The following is a 21,756-nucleotide window of genomic DNA, read 5'->3' as shown; positions in this document are numbered from 1 at the left end:
AGATCTCAACACAAATCTGTCCTAGAACTTTGTTTGGAAAGGAGTGGGGCTTGGGCAGGAGAGGTCTCCCGATAGCCATGCGTTGAATGCACCCTCAATTTCCTGTTCCAAAGGGGGACTGCACCTTTAACATTCAGCTCAGTCATCTGAACCATCCTTACTGTTCTGTTGTGTTTATGCCTCACAACTGGTCCTCAATAGTTGGAAAGGCACATGGCGCCATCCTCCCCAAGGCCATGCTTCATTCCAGGGACACGCCCCTCCTTGACCCAGCCTGTGCTGCCTCCTTCGCTGTTCTTACCTAGAGAAGAAGAAGGTACATTGAGAGGGATGCGCCTCTTAGATGACTTCTCCGTGTTGTTCAGTTGTCGATCTTTCAGCTCAGGAAATTGTGTCTGTCCTTGGATGTGCCATCTTGATCATTCTCATAATTCATGGAGTTCTCTGTATTTGCGTTCCTTGGCTCAGCAGACAGATGGGTCTTTGGTGGAGGTCAGGGGTATGTGAGGGGGAATAGACTTTCCTAGGTCCTTTATTTGTTTGTTTATTTATATATTTGCTTGCTTGCATTCTGTTTTTTGGGCAAAACTCTATGGTTGAAGCAAATTCGATTATAGAGTTTTGCCCCAAAACCAAAAACCAGATTGTCGCCCGCAACGTCTCTGACACGCTAACGTCACTTCCAGGTGATGTCAACACATTGGGGAACTTCCTAAAAGCTGCCCCCATCCCCCACCAGTAGCACAGATGGACCTGACCAGGCCTGGAGTGACCTTATGGTGAAGCAGGAATTCAAACTGGGGATCTCGGGCTTCTAGTTACAGTATTAATGATAACTCTCCTTGAGTGTTCTTTGGGATTCCTCAAATGGGGTCCAGGGCTTCAGGGGTGGGGGCATCACAAGCTGGGTTCCTTTACACTCCCAAACGGAGAGAAAATATTAGATGAAAGTTGTCAGGCAAATGAAACATAGCAATCCAAACCAAGGGATAAATACGTTACTGGGATGATTTGATGTTCATTGCTTAGCGTGGGAATTGATTCTCTCTCTTCCCCAGTTGCACGACAGCCTCAGTGGGCTTTCAGAAGTGTTGGCAGAGAAAGGAAACATCGTCAAGCAGGTAGTAATTTTCCACCAGGAGGAAACATGATGTTTAGAGGAAACAGAAGAGGTGGTATTGAAGAAGGTCGCTGGCTGGATCGGTATTCGGAGAGCTCCCAGCACTCGATGGAACCCAATTAACCCCAGTGTCTTCCATCAACAGTGTGGCTGAGATTCTTGGTGCTTCCCTCTCAATGGAGGCCCAGAACACAAATGCTACTCTGCTGTTGTTTTTCTACCTGCACCAGACACGGCGACTTGGGCCCTATCTCTCCGCATCAGACTCAGCCAGGGTGATCCATGCAACAGTCACTTCTAGATTAGACTTCTGCAACTCTCTCTACACAGGGCTTCCCTTGAGACTGCTCTGGAAACTTCAACTGGTTCAGAATGCAGCAGCTGATGTCCTTACAAGGACCCAGCAGAAGGCACATTTGACACCAGTGCTCACCCAACTGCATTGGCTCCAGATCGGAGATCAGATCAGGTTCTAGGTTTTGGTACTAACCTTGAAAGCCCTCAATGGCCTCGGAATGACATATCTGCAGGACCGCCTCTGATGTGAAGATGAAATTGGCCTTGATCAGCATCAGGGCTTTTTGGCCTAGGCCCCAGGCTAGTGGAAAGAGATCAGGACCCTGCAGGACCTTAACCAGTTCCACGGGGCCTGCAAGATGGAGCTGTTCCACCAGGCCTACGGTTGAGGGCCAAACAGACCATCAACCCAGACCTCACTGCTGAAACAGAGGAAAGAGCGGCCCTCCAAGGATCTTGACCTCCTCCCCTCAAATTTGGGGCTACTGCAATTCATCAAAATGTTTTGCTCTTTATATTTCGATTTGATTGGTTGTTTTAAACCATGTGGTTTCCTGATCCTAAGCTATCCAAGAAGGGTGGGTTACAAAAACAAAGCCTATTATTGTTATAAAACATCCAAAGGAAGCACAGGTTTGTCCGCAGTGCCAATAGGGTGTCAGGCCACTAGCAGTACTTCTGCCTGGCTTTAGAATATCCTGCACACTTGGTGTTGCCAACCTCCAGGACCCTGGAATCGCAATTGATCTCCAGCTGAAAGAAATGAGTTCCTCTGGAATATTCTATAGCAGTGGTGGCATGCTGGCAGGGGTTTGTGGGAATTGTAGTCCATGGGCATCTAGAGAGCCACAGTTTGGCCACCCCTGGTCTATAGCATTATACCCTGCTGGGGTCATCCCCTACCCCGCAAGCCCTGGATTCTGCCCCCAAATCTCTGGGAATTTTCTGAGCCAGAGTTGACATCCTTGCTGCACTGTGGTCCACTGATATTGTTGGAGGAGGCATGCTCTCAAGGGAGGATCACTAGCATGGTTCCTGCAGGTGCCCTGAGGCCTGCTGTCAACTTTCCTGCTGTCTGCCAAATGTTTTGAGAAAGTGGGTGGACCCAAGTGACATTTCTGCTCAGGCAGGCTTCTGATCTCCTGCTGGAGCACTGATTGGCTGAGCAGCTTTTGCAAAGGTCTCTTTGGGAGCAGCTGCCAACGCAGCACAAGGATGTTCACTGAATGACTGGAGTTAATCTGGGTGTATACGCAAGGAAATGTTTTAGAACAGTGCATTCGTTTTAAAAGGTATCTCATTAAGCAGAGCTTTTGCCTGACGTGTTGAAGATATGGATGCCAGTTCCTGGGAGGGGTCTGGGGATCTCCTGGAATCTCCAGATCATCTCCAGACTAGAGAGATCAGTTCCCTTAGAGAAAATGGCTGCTGCAGAGAGTGAACACCATAGCTTTCTACTCCACTGAGGTCCCTTCCTGTCCCAAATCCCGCCCACTCTCAGCTCCACCCCCAAAGTCTACAGGTATTTCCCAACCCAGAGCCAGCAACCCAAGCTGAAGTGTTACCCTCGGAGTTATGCATAACCTCACTCCCTGACATTTTGTGGTTGGCGCTATCTCCTGTGGCAGCCATTTTGTAGTTGGCTCTGCCTTCTGCGGCAGCCATTTCATGGTTGTACCCACCACCCTGTGTCAGAATTCCAGAAGTGTCCAAAAAAGGTTGGAGATCGGTGCTGTAAAGCAGTGGCCCCCAACCTTTTTATCACCAGGGACCAGTCAGCGCTTGACAATTTTACTGAGGCCCAGGGGGGGGGGGGGAGGCAGTCTTTTGCCGAGGGACATCGCTGCCGCATGAGCCCCTGCTCCACTTGCTTTCCCACCGGCGCCCCTGACTTCCTGCAGCCCACTGGGGGGCTCTGCCAGCAGCAGCTGCGCAATGCCATGCAATGCCCCGCCGAGGGGGGGGGGCAGACATGGTGGCCGCTGGAGAGCACCAAAGGTGAGCCGGCAGCAGAGTGGCAGGGCAGCCCCTGAGGCAGCAGCCAGGGAGGAGGATGTGGAGAAGCTGCGGCCCGGTACCGACTGTTCAATGGACCGGTGCCGGTCTCCAGACCACTGGGACCACTGCTCTAAAGCAACAGTGGTGGAACATTTGAGGTACAAAAGATGAGATATGCTCTGTAGTACGGATTACAGTACAAATGCTTCTATCTGCATTCCCATATGAATTGTGCCAGAGGAGGGGGTTGCCTTGGTGTGTCGAGCTTGGAGGGTAGAATAAGCTAGGCTGTGGGCCTTGTTGTTACTTTCCAGGAGTGCCACAAGTAGGACTGACATCTCTGCAGAGTTCAGACCTTAAGAATGTGGCAGGACTTGGGGAAATAGGGGTCAGGCCTGGTGTTGCCAGGGAGTAAGTAGCACCTAGTGAGCTGGTTGCCAGGTCCACCAGACCAGCCAGCAGAAAATGGGGGTGAACTTACCGGGAGCAGGGAGGGAAGAAGCTGGAAATAAATGTGACATGCCTACATCATGCGGAAATGATGTAGGCATGTTGGGGGAAAAGGGGGAAATAGCTTCTTACGATAGAGTTTTGCCCCAAACCCAGAGCACCCCCCCCCCACGTCACCAATGTGCCTACATAACTTCTGGGTGATATAGACGCGTTGCATTTATTTCCAGATTCTTGTTTGTTTAGAGGGGGGCTAATTCCCCCCATGAGACAGCTGGACTGTGGCGGAGAGAAGCTCCCAAAACCGGGGAACCCCCGCTTCACGGGGTGGGGAGTCTGGCACCCTAGCTGGAAGAATACTCTAGTCGGACTGAACTTTCAGGTGTCACCTGGACAAATTGGGTGGGTGTCCCCTGCAGAAGCAGAAGGATAATGCAGAATGCTGCTCCTATCTTAGATATCTCGTAAAGGGTTGTTGGGCAGAGTTTAAATTTGCAAAGAGGTGTCAAGCACCAGGAAGCCTAGAGGAATAAAAGAATATTATTATTAAGAGAAACCACTTTATATAGAGAGAAGAGAGAGCTAACTATCTTCAAGGGAGCAGGAAGTCTCCAGTAGAGCCAATCGGATCACAGGAAGAAATAATTTGAAAAATATCAGGAAGTTCCTCATCTAACTATGCTAAATACACATCTCCTCCAATGCCCCCTTTAGGACATGCTTCATATACTCTTCTGTCATGCATGCTGGAGATCTTTAATATTCCAGCAAGGACTACGTAAAATCCCTGAAAGAAACAGCATCTGGATTGCAGCAGCATCCCCAGATGGGGCTGTCGATTTCCCACCCATCTGCAGAAAAGCTTCCTGAGCAACAGCAGAAACCATATACAATTAGAGTTCTGCCCTTTTAAGAGAGCCCGTCCAGGATAGTGGTTAGAGAGTCTAGCTAAGGGATACGGGGGAACTGGGTTCAAATCTCCATGCCATGGAATCTTGGGCCAGTGATATACTCTTAGCCTAACTTCCCTCACAGGCTGGAGGTTGTGAGGATCAAATGTTGGAGAACAGAATGATGGAAGCCACCTTGGGCTCCCAGTGAGGGGGAAAGGGGCAGATAAGTGAAGCCAATAAATGGAGTTAAGTCAGTTGAAGAAATCAAGTGTAGAAGAGGGTAATTCTTCTTAGGGCTGCACCATTAGGGAACTGTGAGCCACTTTGTTATTTCGAAATTTGGTTGCATTGTTATCAGCTGCCATGTCACACTTGCATTCCACTGCTGAAGTAACCAGTGGGCCAGGGTCAGAGAGACCAAAGGAAGGAATATCAAAGCATCTCATTTCAAAGCCCTTAATTTCCCTCCTGTTGCTATGGAAATTTTACCATTTGTTGTCATCCTGATGCACTGCACAGTGGTTTAATTTTAATCTTTTGGGGTTTTGACAAGATCCTCTTGCCAATGATCGCTGAAGCGGATTGAAAGTGTGCTGAAAAGTGCATTATGCAGCACTTTCGCACATGCTGAATAACGCACTTTCAATCCATTTCAGCAATCGTTGGCAAGTGGATTTTGTTGGTTCACATGGTAAAATCCAGTTACAAAGTGCACTGAAAATGGATTGAAAGTGCATTATTTAGTGTGTGTGAAAGTGCTTTGGTTCTAATAGACTACAGTTAAGCAGGAGAAACCCAAAGAGCATCTACAAAAATTAGGGGAGACAAAGAATCCAATTTTGGATTCAAAAGCTGCCAGCCTCGGAGAGCCAGTTTGTAGTGGTTAGGAGTGCGGACTTCCAATCTGGCATGCCGGGTTCGATTCTGCACTCTCCCACATGCAGCCAGCTGGGTGACCTTGGGCTCGCCACGGCATTGATAAAACTGTTCTGACCGAGCAGTGATATCAGGGCTCTCTCAGCCTCACCCACCTCACAGGGTGTCTGTTGTGGGGAGAGGAATGAGAAGGCAACTGTAAGCCGCTTTGAGCCTCCTTCGGGTAGGGAAAAGCGGCATATAAGAACCAACTCTTCTTCTTTATCATAATTCCAAATACTCAGCAAGGCAAGTAGTATGGTTAGGGTGGAATCAAACTGAATTTATTTATCTCATTTAAAGACAGCCCATCTAAGAATTACCTGCTAATGAGTCCTACAGCAGACTTCTGGCACCTGTGCAATGGTGAAAATATGCTAATTCTTAATTCCATTGACTTCAGTTTGAGAATCTGTTAAATCAGTTTAAAGAATAATACAGGCGTGCTTTCTCTAGGATTCATGCATATTTTATTCTCTAGCCACAAAGAGATTTGAAGCTAAAAATACGTGTTCGGTGTGGTAACCTTTTTATTCCATTAAGTCTCATGCCCATGATGTGAATTAAATGTTTGTCAACTGTGTTCATTATTCACATTGTACTACATGTTAGCCAAAGGACACAAAACGATGGCGTTCTTATTCAATCTAGCACAGCAAGCTCTGATTTCCCCCCTAAACTTTACCCAAACTTTCCTAGGACACCAAAGTAGAATCTTAGTAGGTCTTATCTAGGTTTTTCTGTCATTGAAAGGGAAAAATGGGCACAGTGGAACAGGATACCCCATTGCATGGCTGAAAACTAATATCGGGGATGCACCGAGTCCTGTATCTGCCCTAGACCCAATTCTCACCAGTGCTCTTCCCTATCCTTCAAAGATGGAAGAGTCTTTGAAGTGTCTGTGCCATGAGTATTTAGCTGTATTTTCCAGGAAGTAGCAATCCAGGTTTAGGTTCTCCTGTAATGGTGACAATCCTCTTGATCCATAACAGGGTTGCAAGCGTGCAGAGCGAACCAGGACATCACAATCTTCTTCTGCAGCAGCCACTGGGAAGGAAAAGAGGACTGAGGCAGGTAAGTTCAAAACCGGTTCTGTGTTTATTGAATCATAGCACACCACCCACCTGCAATCTGCCTAAACTCACAGAATCAGCATTTCTTTGGGATAGGATCATTCCCTATCTTTTCTGCAGTGCAAATGTATTGGGTGGTTAAAGCAGGAAGAACCAGGCCTTAAAATATATATATTTGATGCCATGTGAAACAGAAGATGGTCATCTTTTGAAGAAGAAGAGTGGTTTTTTATTCCCCACTTCTCACTCCCTGAAGGAATCTGAAAGCGGCTTCCAATCACCTTCCCTTCCTCTCCCCATACCTTGTTAGGTAGGTGAGCTCTGACAGACCTGCTCTGTGAGAACAGCTCTCACAGGACTGCGACTAGCCCAAGGTCACCCAGTTGGCTGCATGTGGAGGAGCTCGCCAGATCAGAAGCTCTTAACCACGACACAAAGATGCATCTGATCCACCATTTTTTCCCCTAGGAAACTAGGTTTGAAGTGCCCAGTTTGTATGTGTATGTTGTATAGAAATTAATTTATTCCCATCTGGCCCAAGCAAGCGCTTTGCCATCTCTAGAAATGCACATAATTTCAATTCTCTTAATCTAAATACAGTACCTAATATGCGTGTATACTCCCCTCCTTTGGTGCCGATCAAAAAAATCCACACCAGGGGAAGCCGACCGTTTGCAGAAAAATGCAAAACAGTGTTTTGCTTTGATTTTTTTTTAAAAAAAAGCACGATAAACTGCACCCCCCAAAATGTTTAGCTAACTTTGGGGTTGCTGTAGTAACCCAGGATTACAGCACAGAAATGTGGTGTTGATGCTGACTAGAAACAGATCTGTACAGGAAGGCAGAGGCATATTCTACTTTGTCTCTCTCTGTCTTGTCCTCTCCATGCTTTGCTGCCCAGGTGAGTTCACAAAGAGAAGGGGGGAGGAAAGGCTGGGTGAGCAAGCGAAAAAACTGAATACGTGTGTGGTGGAGAAAAGAGCTGGAAAGCAGAACCAGAGGGATGGGAGCGGAAATGGAGCTGGAACAAGGGGGGGGGGGGACTAGGATTTCCCTTCCCCTGTGCGCTCTTGCAGGTCCCTGCTAGGGATGAGTCATTCAGCTGGGATAAGCCCGAAAATACTCGATTCAATGCTGATGGGAGCACTTTTCAGGCTTATCCGAGCCAAATCCCATCAGCTTACATCAGCTGAATCAGTGAAACCTGAATAAATTCAGGCTTGATTCAGCGGATTCGAGAGCTGCCTGACTGAGAAGGAGCTTGTCAAACAGCCTGTGCTCTGCAGCCTCAGAGGGGTCTGAAGAGAGACATTTAAAGACCCCACCAAACACCTGATCCCTGAGAGGCTCCTCTACGCAGCAGGGTCAGCTGCCTAGCGGCTGTTTCCCCCAAACTGGTTTGAGTTTCCGTAACTGGCCAAACTTGAATTGACCTACCGAATCAATGATTCAGTTGATTCCGGTTGTGCCGAATCAGGAAACCTTGAACCCCAAATGTACCGATTTCCCCCCAGGGCTGAATCCCAAGTCCCTGTCTTGTACTATATGTCCTTTGCATTATCTTCTTGAAAAACCCCGTTGCAAAAGGGCTTCATTAAGCTCGTGATGTATAAGAGTCATAGGCCAGTTGCCAGCAGGTTAGCAAGAGATTTGCCTTCCTTGCTCTCAGACGGTTTCTCAAGGGAAACATTTGTGAGCAGACTGTATTGGGCTTGGGTGCCTGTGCTGCCTGGATAGAAGAAGACAGCATTGACTCTGGTCTTGGCGTTGATCAAGGCCAGATTGGAATGCGAAACTAAGTAAGAGGCCACGATGGGATACTTTGGAGAAACACCTGCAGTCCTCTGTATATCTCCTAGGGTTGTGTGCTTGGGCATCATCTAAAACTATCTAGTGGGAAAGATTCCATTTGTGACTATAATTATATATTTTAAACCAGGGGTAGTGAACCTGTGGTCCTCCAGATGTCCATGGACTACAATTCCCACGAGCCCCTGCCAGCAAATGCTGGCAGGGGCTCGTGGGAATTGTAGTCCATGGACACCTGGAGGACCACAGGTTGACTACCCCTGGTTTAAACAACAGCAATATTTGTGGCAGTTCTTAATCCTCATCATCCCAGCGCCTCATGGCGTGGTATTTAGGGTTTGACCGGGGCAGCCATTTGACCAGGAGTAGAGAGAGGGAGAGTCTGAGTCACCAGATACCAGAACTGACCAGAGCTCTACACAGCTATCCAAGCACTACAGGTCTTCTAGTGAAGAAAACTGTAAAAATCGATTTCTGTGTGTCAGGTTTCTGCCAATAACCGCCGCCTTAAACTGCTTCCGGGTCTTCCCTTGAGGTCTGTCAGACCACGTGTGTGCTAGGAGCTCAGATATTCTGAACTTCTGCCGATTTTTGAAACTATTCCCTGGTGCGCCAGGGCCTGATTTGGATTGGGACAAGGCCTTGAACATTCTTATTTATTTATTGTATTTATATACCACCCTCCCTGAAGGCTCAGGGCAGTTTACATGAAACAAGAAAATGATACAGGTAACATCGTTTATAGTAACAACAAGGTGATAGCAACAATAACGTTAACATAATAACAACAATAACGTTAAAGAACGGTGGAAACAGCAAAGAGTCTCCGCTCAACTCTTACTGAGACCCAGTGGGTTCGGCAAATTTGTATCAGTCGCAGGCTCTGGTCCTGGTTGAGGGCAAGTGAACTTCCCTGGGGCCAGGGACCATCAGAAAGTTGGAAGTGCTGGAGCGTAAGGCTCTTTGAGGGGTGTAGGCGGAGAGTTGATCCCTCAGGTATACTGGGCCCAGACCGCGTATGGCCCTGTTGATGAAATTTGTGTGTACCGAGAAGTATTACAAGGGAGATTTGCCAAGATTCCTTTCAAAAATAGACTATGTCCCTGTGAATTAAACACTCCGGACGCCATGCAACATATCTTACTGGATTGTCCCTTGTTTATTGTCCAGTGAAGGCAATGTTATACCTCTTATACCCAAATGGAGAAATCATTCAAAAGACCTGATCTGCCAATTTTTGTTGAGTGATAAGGATGCCAATGTCACTTTTATTATGGGTGAATTTTTGTCTTCAGTTTTTAAACTTAAACTGATTGATGTATCCTGACTATCTCTGTTCATTTTGCTAGTCTGCTTTATGCCAATAAAGGTATTGTGTGTGTGTGTGTACTGATGTGTGCTGTGTAAGTTTCCCCAGTGGCACCAGTAGCAGATTCCTGACCCTGAAGCCCCTCTCATGGGAACTGTAGTCCATGGATACCTGGAGAGCCACAGTTTCGCCACCCATGCTCTAGAGCAGTGGTCTCCAACCCCCGGTCCGGAGACCGGGACCGGTCCGTGGATCAGTCGGTATTGGGCTGCGGCTCCTCCTCATCCTCCTCCCCAGCTGCTGCCTCGGGGGCTGCTCTCCCACTCTGCCGCCGGCTCACCTTTGGTGCTCTCCGGTAGCCGCCATGGCTGGGGTTCCCCCTCGCCGTGGCACTGCGCAGCTGCTGCTGGCAGCGCCCCCCAGTGGGCGGCAGAAAGTCACAATCGCCGGCGGGAAAGCAAGTGGAGCAGGGGCTCAGGCGGCGGCGACGTCCCTCGGCAAAAGACCACCCTCCCCCCAGGCCTCAATAAATTGTCAAGCGTTGACAGGTCCCCGGTGATAAAAAGGTTGAGGACCACTGCCCTAGAGTGTCATTTTACTCTAGTGACTTATGGCACAGAGCAAGAAGCTCTTGTTAACGAAAACGAAGTGTTCCATCAATAAAATCTCCAGGGGCTGTGAATATACATAAAACTGGTGAGTGGCCCTTCAGAACGACAGTGTCCATCTAACTGCTCTTCCCACCTTTTCCAGTTAAGGAGGCCCCTCCTGTCACGCCAGAAAACTCAAACTGAACCGCGCAGCCGTCACGGAGCCCGACTTTCCACCACACGCAGAAGCATACAGCCGAAAACGAAACCTACCGGTGAGGCAACATTTCTCCAAGGCTAGTGTCTTCTTCTTATTATTACTTTCAAATTACTGCATTTCTGGTCCCTTGCCCCCCCCCCCCCCAAGTTGATATGTGTGTGTGGATAATGAATTTAGCAAACTATAATGAATGAACCACTGATAGTGTCACAGTGATGGCAGTTCATCAGATGAAGCTGGGGAGTTAGTTTCTCAGAGAGTTGAAACAGCAGGGAACTCAGCGGACGGACAAAGGAGTGCAAACAGCTATGTCAACAAAGGCCAAAGAGACAGAGCCCCAGTCAGGAACTTCAATCTGTGTCCCTAGAATCACTGCACCTTCATCGAGTAGCCCTGATTCGGCCAAACCAGCCAGACCCTGCTGACAGAGACTTAGGGTAGTGCTGCATGAGGAGAGATGGTCGGCGTGTTTCATGAGCCGCCAGTGTGCAAAGATTTCTGAGGATGGTGAGTGATGGCAGGATGGCTCCCGCGCAGACAACTCAGCCTGATTTAAGTGTGGATGCAATGGGCTCAGTTTCTAGCGCAGCCTGACTCCACATTGTTCCTGTACTCCCTGAAGACCCTAGACTGTCAGCAATGACTTTGACTCTGGATGTTTCCTGTTAGCATCTTGACTTCTTCGTTTTGACTCTTTGGTGTGTTCTGGCCTTTCCCTGATCTGGTAACCTTCCAGCTTCTGACTTTTGGCTTGTTTATGACTGTGGCCTTGGGCGTTCCTTTCAGTGCGGCCTCCATGACTGGAAGAAGCTCTGGCTTCAGTTAAGACTGTGCCCAGCAGCTGTTACTGCTCCCAGCGTCCCTCCTGACCCATCACTGTGCTGTGCAATTGCACTCCTGATCCCACACCCAACAGCACGGATATGCTGAATAGACTGTGAGACTCCAGGCTTCTCTGCATTCTGTCACTGCTGATGAGGTCCCCACAGTGCCACAGAGAAGGCAGGCCATGATAGGGACATCTCTTCCTCCTCTTGGGGTTGGTCAGAGGTTGGAAGTGGAGGGCCCATCTGAGATCCTGAGACTTGGCAGCAGCTGCCCAACAATGCTGATCCCCTTACGTCACCCTAGGTTGAGTGGACAGGGAACAACCACCCTCAATAGAGCTTCTGTCTCATAGTTCAATGGTTAATTGGCACTTTTAGCCTGGCTGCCTTCCCCTTAGGTCTTGTTCAATCACAGCCTATCCCTGTGGACCATGGGAGGGGGAGGGGATGGTTCTAGTATCTCAAAACCTTGGGCAGTCAGTTGCCACTTGTTCCTAGTGCTGTGCTGTCACTCGTCTGCTTCTCCAGTCTCCATTGTGCTGGTGGCTGTTCACCTTTGCGTGTCCAGAGTTGATCTTGCTTCCAAGCAGGACAGAGTAAGCTGTGAGTTGCCAAGTATGCTGATTGGCCTGAGGTGAGCATGGGGATCGATGAAATGTCTGCTGATGTCACAGGAGTACCACTGTCATCCCTGAGCAAAATGTACTGTTTCGCCATGCAGTTAGTAACCAGTTGAATGTTCCTTTCCATCACGGTCATGACTCAGGTGGGACTGGGGAGAAACGGGACTCTTGAGCCTTTGTTTCAGCCCACATAGGAGTGAGAAAGTCACTTTTCTGTCCTGGGCAGACTCTGCACTTACTTTGTTTATTCCATTGTCAATCCTGTTGAATTCAGATCGCTTTGAACTTGGGTCTTCCTCTCTCCCCTCCCCCTTCCCACTGAAACAGGAAAGTCTTCTGCACGTGGTTAGGGAGGCTCAGAAGAGGGGGGGGAGGCAAATGGAGACTCTTTCTTTGTTTTCTTGAAGGGGGGGGAAGAGGATCCAAGAAGTCAGAGGAGGGAGGAAAAAATCCTTTCTTTTCTTGAAGGGGGGGGGGGAGGATCAAAGAAGGCAGAAAAAAAATCCAAGACCAACAGAAGTTGAGAGAACTTAGGGGCTTCTCCTTTAAGGCAAGTTTGTCACATGACCACCTGTAGCCAATCACAGGTTCTTTACCACAGAGGAGAGCCCAGATTCAAAACAATGCGATTTTTAAATATATTGAGCATTAAAAGCACTCTAAGATATGGCACAATAAAGGTAGGGTCACTCCGGATCAATCCTTCTTGCTGCAGAAGGAAAATTTAAATCGCCCCAAATCCAAACGGAAATCGCATTCTGTGTAGAGGGCAGGGACTGAATCGATCTGGGGTTGGAATAAAAGCTCCGTGCGGTTTACACCCTGGTCTCCCGTCCAACCAGGCTTATCTTTCTAATCCCGAAACCTATACTCTTTTTGAGGGACCACCTCTCCCAATATGCCCACTGGAGAGCAGTTAGTTCATCTGGGGCAAATCAGTTGGTAGTAGTCTGGCCTCGACCAGAGGCGTGGTGGAATAAGCTATCAGCTGAGACCAGAGTGCCAACAGAGCTATCACAGTTCCTCAGGGCCTGTCAAATGGCGCCCTTCCACCAGACCAAGGGGTAAGTCTGATCTAAAACATATGGGCCTCCTTCTGCCACTCTCAGGTTCCTTTCTCTCTCTTTTACATGCCCCTGACAGATTATTTTATCTATCTATCTATCTATCTATCTATCTATCTATCTATCTATCTATCTATCTATCTATCTATCTATCTATCTATCTATCTATCTATCTATCTACCGCCCTCGCCAAGGGCTCAGGGCAGTTTACAGAAAACAGGGAGGATACAATTAACGCATGGTAACAGGTAACTGTAACAGCAGTAATATTATAACAATAATAATTGAACATGATAATAACAATAATACCATAAAATAGAAATTGTAAGAGCCTCAGCTCAACTCTTACTGGACCCTGTGGGCAACCGATTAATGTTGGTCAGTTTGGCGTAGTGGCTAGGAGTGCGGACTTCTAACCTGGCATGCCGGGTTCGATTTTGCGCTCCCCCACATGCAACCAGCTGGGTGGCCTTGGGCTCGCCATGGCACTGATAAAACTGTTTTGACCGAGCAAGAATCTCAGGGCTCTCTCAGCCTCACCCACCTCACAGGGTGTTGGTTGTGGGGAGAGAAAAGGGAAGGCAACTGTAAGCCGCTTTGAGCCTCCTTCGGGTAGAGAAAAGAGGCATATAAGAACCAACTCTTCTTCTTCTAATAATAATAATAATAATGATGTTGATGTCTTTTCCACACTCTCATTTCCCTCACTATAATGTCTTGTTTCTTCATTTCCCCCCTCCATTCTGCAAGTATTTTGCCCCCTCTAGTGGTAATTTGACATTCCATTGGTTTGCAGGGAGCTATGAGGGACACAAACAGATGTAATATCCCATTGACCACTAGGGGGGGAAACAAAGAAACAAACTTACAAGCAAAGGAAATGAGAATACAGGAAAGCCCAGTGTAGTAAGCTGGTTTCAGAATGAAGGTAAAATGCTCCTAACCAAAGAACCCCAAAAGACTGCTGTTGCATGCACAGTGACCAACAGTCCAATGGTGCAATGTGTTCGGATTTATTTTCCAATGTGCTGCTACTGTTGTTTGTGTCTAACCCTGCAGTGGATCAGAAGCGATCTGTGACTTTTACTGAAGCACAGTCAGAGACCTCCAGCTCAACTCCTGACCAAGCCCCAACAGCTGTCCAGCCACAGAGTACCAAAAGGGGCAGCCCTACAGATGGCAAGAAGCAGGAGTCAAGCAGCAAGCCTGTCCTGACCTCCTCCCCGGCCGTTATCGTGGCTGACCTCCACAGCCAGGCCACCACCAGCCAGGTAACTTGGGGGGGGTGGACAATGGGCCCGTTCTGAACCACAGAATACGTTTGTGCTGCAGTATCCCACAAGTGATATTACTCAGAGCTAGATGGCCACCGTTTAACATCTTCCTTGATTCCTGATACAAATTCAGCCAAAGGGACCGGGTGTGGGAGCTCCAGTGCTGGTGGACACAAGTACGTATTTCAATAAGAAAAAGGGAAACAAAAACCCTCATCCTCAAACAGATGCCTGCCATGGAAACAAAAAAGCTCCCCCCCTTTCTCCTGACGCCTGCAGCAGGTAGGAAAACACATCCACCCTCCCCTTATAATAGCATCACCCTGGAAGACAGGTGATGCTACCTGTCCCTGTTAAATAACCAACAGATCCAAATATACAATTGGAGTATAAGGAAACCAATTAAAGGAGCCATTACTGTCATTTTGGAGGGGGAACCATTAGGTGAACATGTTCCCAGGATAAGGTTTGAGGTCATGCCTCTTCTTTAAAGTGGAGAAAGCCTCAGAGCCCAGACACACCCTCTGCCTCCCAAGATTAAGCTTCAATGCCTCTTATTCCAAAAGAGCCTCTGGTGGTGCAGAGTGGTAAGGCAGCAGACATGCAGTCTGAAAGCTTTGCCATGAGGCTGGGAGTTCGATCCCAGCAGCCGACTCAAGGTTGACTCAGCCTTCCATCCTTCTGAGGTCGGTAAAATGAGTACCTAGCTTGCTGCGAGGTTAACGGTAATGACTGGGGAAGGCACTGGCAAACCACCCCGTATTGAGTCTGTCATGAAAACGCTGGAGGGCGTCACCCCAAGGGTCAGACATGACTCAGTGCTTGCACAGGGGATACCTTTACCTTTGCCTCTTATTCCAATCTTAGAAATAATAAAATGCATTGCCCTTCTGGGGGAATCTACACTGGGGGTCCCAGGTGCATTTTGGGGTTCTAATCCAAAGTTTTTCCTTGGGTTACACGGGAGGTCAGATCCCACTGTATCCTTCCTCTTGCCTGTTTTAGCTGCCCCGTTGTTTACCTAAATTGCGTATCTCAGGGTCTTCCTTCCTTCCAGCTGCTTCCTCCTCTTCCTGTTTCTTCCCCTCACATCCACAAGGGCAAGATGCCCTCTCAGCATCTCTCTCCATCCCTCCACACTTACAGAAGTGGACTGGGGAGGGATGATAGCCCTGGAAGAAGCCAGGCTGAGTGGTCCCTGGGGTGTTACAAGCCCGTGCTGAATGGGTCACTCAACTCTTCTTGAAAACTGGCAGCAGAGTGGGATAAGACAGCTGGGCCGATTATGCAATGGGGGGGGGGGGAGTCCGGGCCAGTGCTCACACGGCAGCAGGGTTAATCTCCACTTATGCATGATATCGCTGTCGGCCTGGCCCCCTCCCAACCCTGGTCCGCTTTAGGGCCTCCGATGCCTCTGATGCTGATGTTTTCAACATCCGTTTTTTGCTGCCGGCACTATCAGCGGCCAGGCCAGGCATACAGGCCCCCACCTACGGTGTCCCAGCAAGGACAGAAAACACCCTGTTTGGCTTTGCAGCAGTGCAGAGCCAAACAGGGCTTTTTTTTAAACCTTCCACTACAGTGGGATTTTGTGGAATCATGTGGGAGTAGACCCCGTCGCCACAGTGAAGCACAGCTGAAACTGTCCATCCCAGAGTTGTGTGTGCGCATTAAACATTTATTGGGTGATAAGACCGTATATGATCATGTCAACTCTCACCCTCCCAAATGGCCAATGATGGGCCTGGAGGAGATGGGAAGGGGAGGGCTTCAGCTGAGCATGTACACATTTAAGTTTCCCAACTATATTCTGCACAATCACGCTACTTCTGTGGTTTCTTAAAGCTTGAAGAATATTTCAAGGGTTTTTCAACACTAAAAAGGTTGAAAACGCCTGATCTAGAAAAGGGTTTTTCTAGCTAGGGGTCTACAGACCCCTGGGGGTCCACGGGAGGTTTGGAGGGGGTCCGTGACATTACCTCTCCTACTTTGGACTTGGCCACAAGCTAAGGAACCAGCTGCTTGCATTGCTCCCCTCCTCCCTCCCAAGCGTGTGCTCTCTCATGGTTTCTGTATCTGAGGGAGGACAGAGACTGCACACTGACTCCCACTTTAGACTGACTCCTGCCTCTCTCCCACCTCAGTCCTACTTAAGCCTGCCTGTTTACGTGGGTGGTGGTTTCACTTCCAGTGACATGTCACTTTCTGAATGTGTAGTAGAGAGACATGGCCAACTGACATCACTTCTGGGGTGCCTCAAAGCCTCAACAAGTATTTCAGGGGCTCCTCCATGGTGAAAAAGTTAAAAAAGACTGCTCTAGAAGTACTGGGATAATTCTGTTCTTTTAAGGATTTAACTCTAAGAGAAGTATCATGTCACTGTTGATTAGTAACAGAGCCCCAGTGATCGTACATCTTCCTTGCGTGCAGAAGGTCCCACGTTTAATCCCCAGCATTTTCAAGTGAATAGGACAGTGTAGTAGAGGATGTCAAAGACTTCCACTTGAGATCTTGGAGTGGTTCTGCCCCTCTGAGTAGACAATATTGAGTAGATCTTAATGGACCAAGGGTTTGGCTAAGTATGAGACAGCTTCTTGTGTTCAACAAGAGTTTCTGCATCTTCACTGTATGTCAGTGTAATGAACAGTAAATGGTTAATGTTTTAACCTGATCTGAGAACCTTGAGTGACGGGATTCAAACAGAATTCAAACAGAATTCTGAGAGTGTCAGTTAGGTGTGGCAGTTATGAATGACAGTTGAGTGTGAAGGAGAGTTATGCAAAGGAAAGGATCAAGACAGATCCTAAATTAGGGAAGTGGGATGTGTAGTCCTTCTCTAAGGGAAATAGCTTATAGTAAAGAGGAGTGATCCCTATTAAGTCTGAAGGAAACAGTTTCTACTAAAGGGATGGCGCCTAGCAAGTGGTTAAGAAAGGATATTGAAACTTGTGTGAATGCTCCTGCCTTCAATTTAATGCCTTTGAGGCAAGAAGCTAATGCTTGTTTATTTAAGCATACATGGACAAGAAAAATCTCTCCTCAGTTTTAAAGACCTGTCTATATAAGAAAACGGCTCCTTGATCATGACAAACGCTTGTTTATACATATTTACCTCATTCCTGTTGCCTGTTCACCTCCTGTCCTAAACCTGTTTCCTACCTGACCATTTCCCCTCCAAAATGAAACAAAGCAGTTTGTTCATTTTAAATCACCATCAGACAAAGACAAAAGAAGGATTGTAGTCGGTCCCACAGTCCCCTGGCTGGGTCAGTATTTTTATGAATACATTTAACTAACTGGGTGGGGCAGACAGAGAAACAAAGAAGAACATAGTCTACTCAGGCCAGAAAAAGATAAAGGGTACCAAAAACGGGGAACTGTAATAAGTTAACCTTCCTGATCCTTGCCAAGAGCTCCAGCCTGACTTTAAACTCTCTTCCTTCCAGAGCGAGATGCTTTCTGCCGAGGAGAAAAAAAAGGAGGACAATCCAGAGGTGAGGTTGGCTCAAGCCCACGGGAGCTCCCCATCCTCGCAGCTGTCCGACACGGAGGATTTTACAGGCCTGGAGACCACCAGCTTACTGGAGCATGGAGACACCATCCTGCACATTAGTGAGGATAATGGGATGGAAAACCCCCAGTTCACCTTCACACATATTGAGGTGGGGCAGACTGACACTGGCCTAGATGAGTCCCATGTCTGAATCGGGGGGAAGGGGAGACTGCGCCAGTCTTCGTATCCGTCCATCCATAATGAAAAGAGCACTTTATAAACCACGAGGTCCACATTGGTCTGGGACATGTGGGCCAATCTGTTGTAAACATGCCAGCGCTTTTAGACAGATCTAGTTGGACTCAGGGCAGACCATGGAAGAGGACTCGTTCCAGAAGGGAATCTTCCTGTGCACAGAATGAATTCCTAAAATCTTTTGGGCACTCTGGTTATTCCAGTCAAAAAACCCAAACAAACTCAGAAAAATTGGGGAACTTTTTGGGAGGCTAGCCATCCAAATACAGGGCCCCAAAGTTTATTTTTGTAATCTCAGAAAGGAGATATATAGATAGAAATATTTACATAGTAAATTAATGAAAAATCATGCTAGCTGAAGATGCTTTATGACTGTAGGTTCATTTAGCATCAGAATGCCAAATGCTAAACAACGATCAGAGATTCGGCAATTTCTGTCCAATGTTTGATATTTCAAACTCTGAGTTATGTACCCGAGGAAGCATACATTTACAATCCCCTTAAAATTAACTGTAGATTACAGTGAAGAATGTTAAGACTATGCACTAAGGTGGGCGTTTGGACTGAGTGTTCTGTACATGAGATAAACAGTACAAAATATTCTGCTCCAAAATATTCAGTAACAAACAGAAGCAAACAAGAAAATGCCTGTGGATCTTCTCACACAATTCTTTGGCCATGCTTATGCTTACAAGCAAACCTACATGTTTCCAAACCAGGAGTTGGTATTGTACAGAATATTTATGCTCACGGGACATGTAATAGCAAAAGATTCTTCGTTCTCATGTACCCTTAATGTGACTTTCCAGCCATCTGTGCTTCTGCGTGGGAAAAGTGTAACGTTTATGAATGATACCTCACTTGAAAGTCATGGATTATTTGCAATCTAGGCTCCATGAAATATGAATGTAACTCTTAATTTTCAGGTAGCTAGTAAGGCATTTCAGTCATGATGTCGATGTAAACTTGTTTCGTTCAAGTCTAAAGGTTTCTAAAGCGGATTGATTGCATCAGTCATACGAGACGTGTGTGCAAAGGGCCGATCCAGTCGCAGCTGACTTCTGGTGACCCTTTTAGGAGTTCAAGGCAAGAGATGTTCAGGGATGGTTTGGCCATGGCCTGACTCTGTGTATATTGTCAAGGTAGGTTTGTTATGGTTGGAACCACTGTGCTCTGCAAAGAAGCCCATGCCCTGCGATGGTTCCGGCTTTGCTTGGAAAGAAGCTCCGCCTCCTTGGCTAGCTTTAAAGCCGCCACCTGTGACCTCTCTCCGGAAGATCAAGGCAAGATCGGCAGGTTCTCGAGTTGCCCCCCCACCCCACAATCTGGCTGTGCTGCAGGTTCTGTTCTTGAGCATTTCCTGATTGACAACAATCTCCACTGCAGCAATGCCACAGAGGCAAAGGGTTTCCCTTTGTCCACCTATTCTACAACCCCCTCCCCAGTACACCGACAGAGTCCTATTTGAGAACTGCTGTTTACGCGTAAACCCAGTAACATAAACACCAAAGGTTAACCGCGTGGATCTTCTGGGAAGCAGAAATAAATTTTGCGACTTTTAAAAGAAGCACACCGGCCACATACTTTGCCCTGCTCCGGTATGTTGTGTTAGGACCTCATGCATGAAATCCTTTTACTGGATTGCCAATTCAATATTTTTGGTCAGAAGACACTCATTTTGTTTTTTAAAAGAAGGCATTATAATTTTTTTCTGTTCCTGACTGCAGGTTTTGAAAATGGGTGGTGGTCTAATTATTTTTATTTTGTGCATAGGGTGACTGCCATACAAAAAAATGACCTAAGCTAAAGGAAGCGTTCGTCTGTACAAGAAGCATCCCCATCAGTCATGTTTTGGGAGCAGAAAATACTGTGATAGATCCAAGTTTGTTCTTAGGAAATCTAGTAACTGGATCAATGCCCATTGTAAAGTGCTGAATCCGTTTCAACAAGCCATAATAAGTCTGAATATGCCCAGTGGGGGATATTTTTTTTAATTGTGATTTTAAAAGAACGTTAGTGGATTTAAGGAACTAAGTCCAGCAGCCCCAAGCGGGCTCCTACTGAGATACGAACACGTCTTGTTGTCCTCATGTAGAATTTATCTTGTTCTGGTTGCGCTCTGCTCACCGAAGGGGCGAACAACCGTACTCTTAACCGAATTTGTGCTATATTCAAGTGACAAGTATATTTCTGCTGTGAAGAAAAATGCTGCTGCTTACTTAGTGTTAGAGGCCTTAATGTGCGCAAAAATGTTCAACAAATGTCTGCGTTGTTTAAAAGAAAGTCTTAACTGTGTTTGGCAAAATTTTGTGTTCTAGATTTTTATACCAACTTGCCATTGTCTGGTCTCCCTTCCTAAAGATCGAGTTTTGAGCTCTCGGCACTGGTCCCGGGGCTTCTTGAAAATTCCCTCTTTGCCCGGTGCCTCCTGATAATTGTTCAAACAAGTCCCCGGAAACTTGACTCGTTTTGGAGAAAGGGAGAATTGTTCTATGGGAAATCTTCAGTCATCTCATCCAGTGTGTATACGCGTCTTCTGTTTATACATGATCTTAGTTGTGCAGAATGTCTAGATGTATTTCTGTGTAATCGTCTGCACGTGTGTGCACATAGGAATGTCAAGGGGTGTCAAGAAGGCTCATGCCAAGATTCTGAAGAAAAGTTACCTGGACTGGAACCGGTTTTATGTGGAACGTCACCAATCTTGTTGTAAAGAATTGGCATTACAAATTCAACTAAAGTAGGGTTCTCTGCACGAATACATTTCCAAATTAGCCCTTTCCCTGTACAATTGGGACAAACCAAACCGCCTCGAGTCCAGGAAGGCGGGGCGGGATAGAAATATTTTTAAAGAAATAATGCCATTTATTGTGATCACTTCCCTTGCCAAAGAGTTATCTAAAGATATTCAAGAACTCCTATATACTCCTATATCACGGGTAGTCAACCTGTGGTCCTCCAGATGTCAATGGACTACAATTCCCATGAGCCCCTGCCAGCAAACACTGGCAGGGGCTCGTGGGAATTGTAGTCCGTGAACATCTGGAGGACCACAGGTTGACTACTCCTGCTATAGAAATCTCCACTTCAAATATAATAAATAAATAAATAAATAAATAACATGGGATTTTACAGTTAGTATCTAATCTCAGGGCGTTCAGTAGAATGTACCTTCTTAGCGACCCAAGCTAAGCTACTGGAAAAGAAGGAAGGGCTATTTTGCCATGTTTGTATTAAAAGCAACGATATGTAATGTGAGGGGCTTTAAAGAAAATATGTGTTTCTAAATCAATGCCACATATAGATGATAAAGGCAAGCATATCAAAGTCTCCATGTTAAATGTTTATAGAGAAATGAATGCCCCTCCCCCGGGAAGGCTCCAAACCCCAGGTCGGAAGGCGGGGGATCTGAAACGATTGCCAATCTGCGACGTGCGGCAAACGACCAAAGACGGAAGCGAAAATGTCCAAGATGTCCGATTTGTTTACGAAAGGACAAACGGTTTAGTGTTTGATGATGCATAAATAAAACTCGCCTATAAAGAA

The 21,756-nt window shown here is 47.0% G+C and overlaps 1 protein-coding gene across 4 annotated transcripts in view; it reads left to right on the top strand.

Moving 5' to 3' along the window:
• The window catches only part of LOC143828378 (protein unc-80 homolog), a 179,704-nt gene extending 157,948 nt beyond the window's left edge, over window positions 1-21,756 (top strand). For all 4 annotated transcript variants that reach the window (XM_077318769.1, XM_077318765.1, XM_077318767.1 and 1 more), the window contains 4 exons: window positions 6,666-6,747; window positions 10,618-10,729; window positions 14,248-14,459; window positions 17,909-21,756. In XM_077318769.1, the coding sequence (XP_077174884.1) occupies window positions 6,666-6,747; window positions 10,618-10,729; window positions 14,248-14,459; window positions 17,909-18,166 (664 nt within the window). In that variant the 3' untranslated portion in view covers window positions 18,167-21,756. The remainder of the gene's footprint in view (window positions 1-6,665; window positions 6,748-10,617; window positions 10,730-14,247; window positions 14,460-17,908) is intronic.

Source organism: Paroedura picta, unplaced genomic scaffold (assembly GCF_049243985.1).
Source record: "Paroedura picta isolate Pp20150507F unplaced genomic scaffold, Ppicta_v3.0 Ppicta_v3_sca22, whole genome shotgun sequence".
NCBI lineage: Eukaryota > Metazoa > Chordata > Lepidosauria > Squamata > Gekkonidae > Paroedura > Paroedura picta.
The sequence above is the reverse complement of the archived record's forward strand: the minus strand, read 5'-3'. Positions and strand labels throughout refer to the sequence as shown.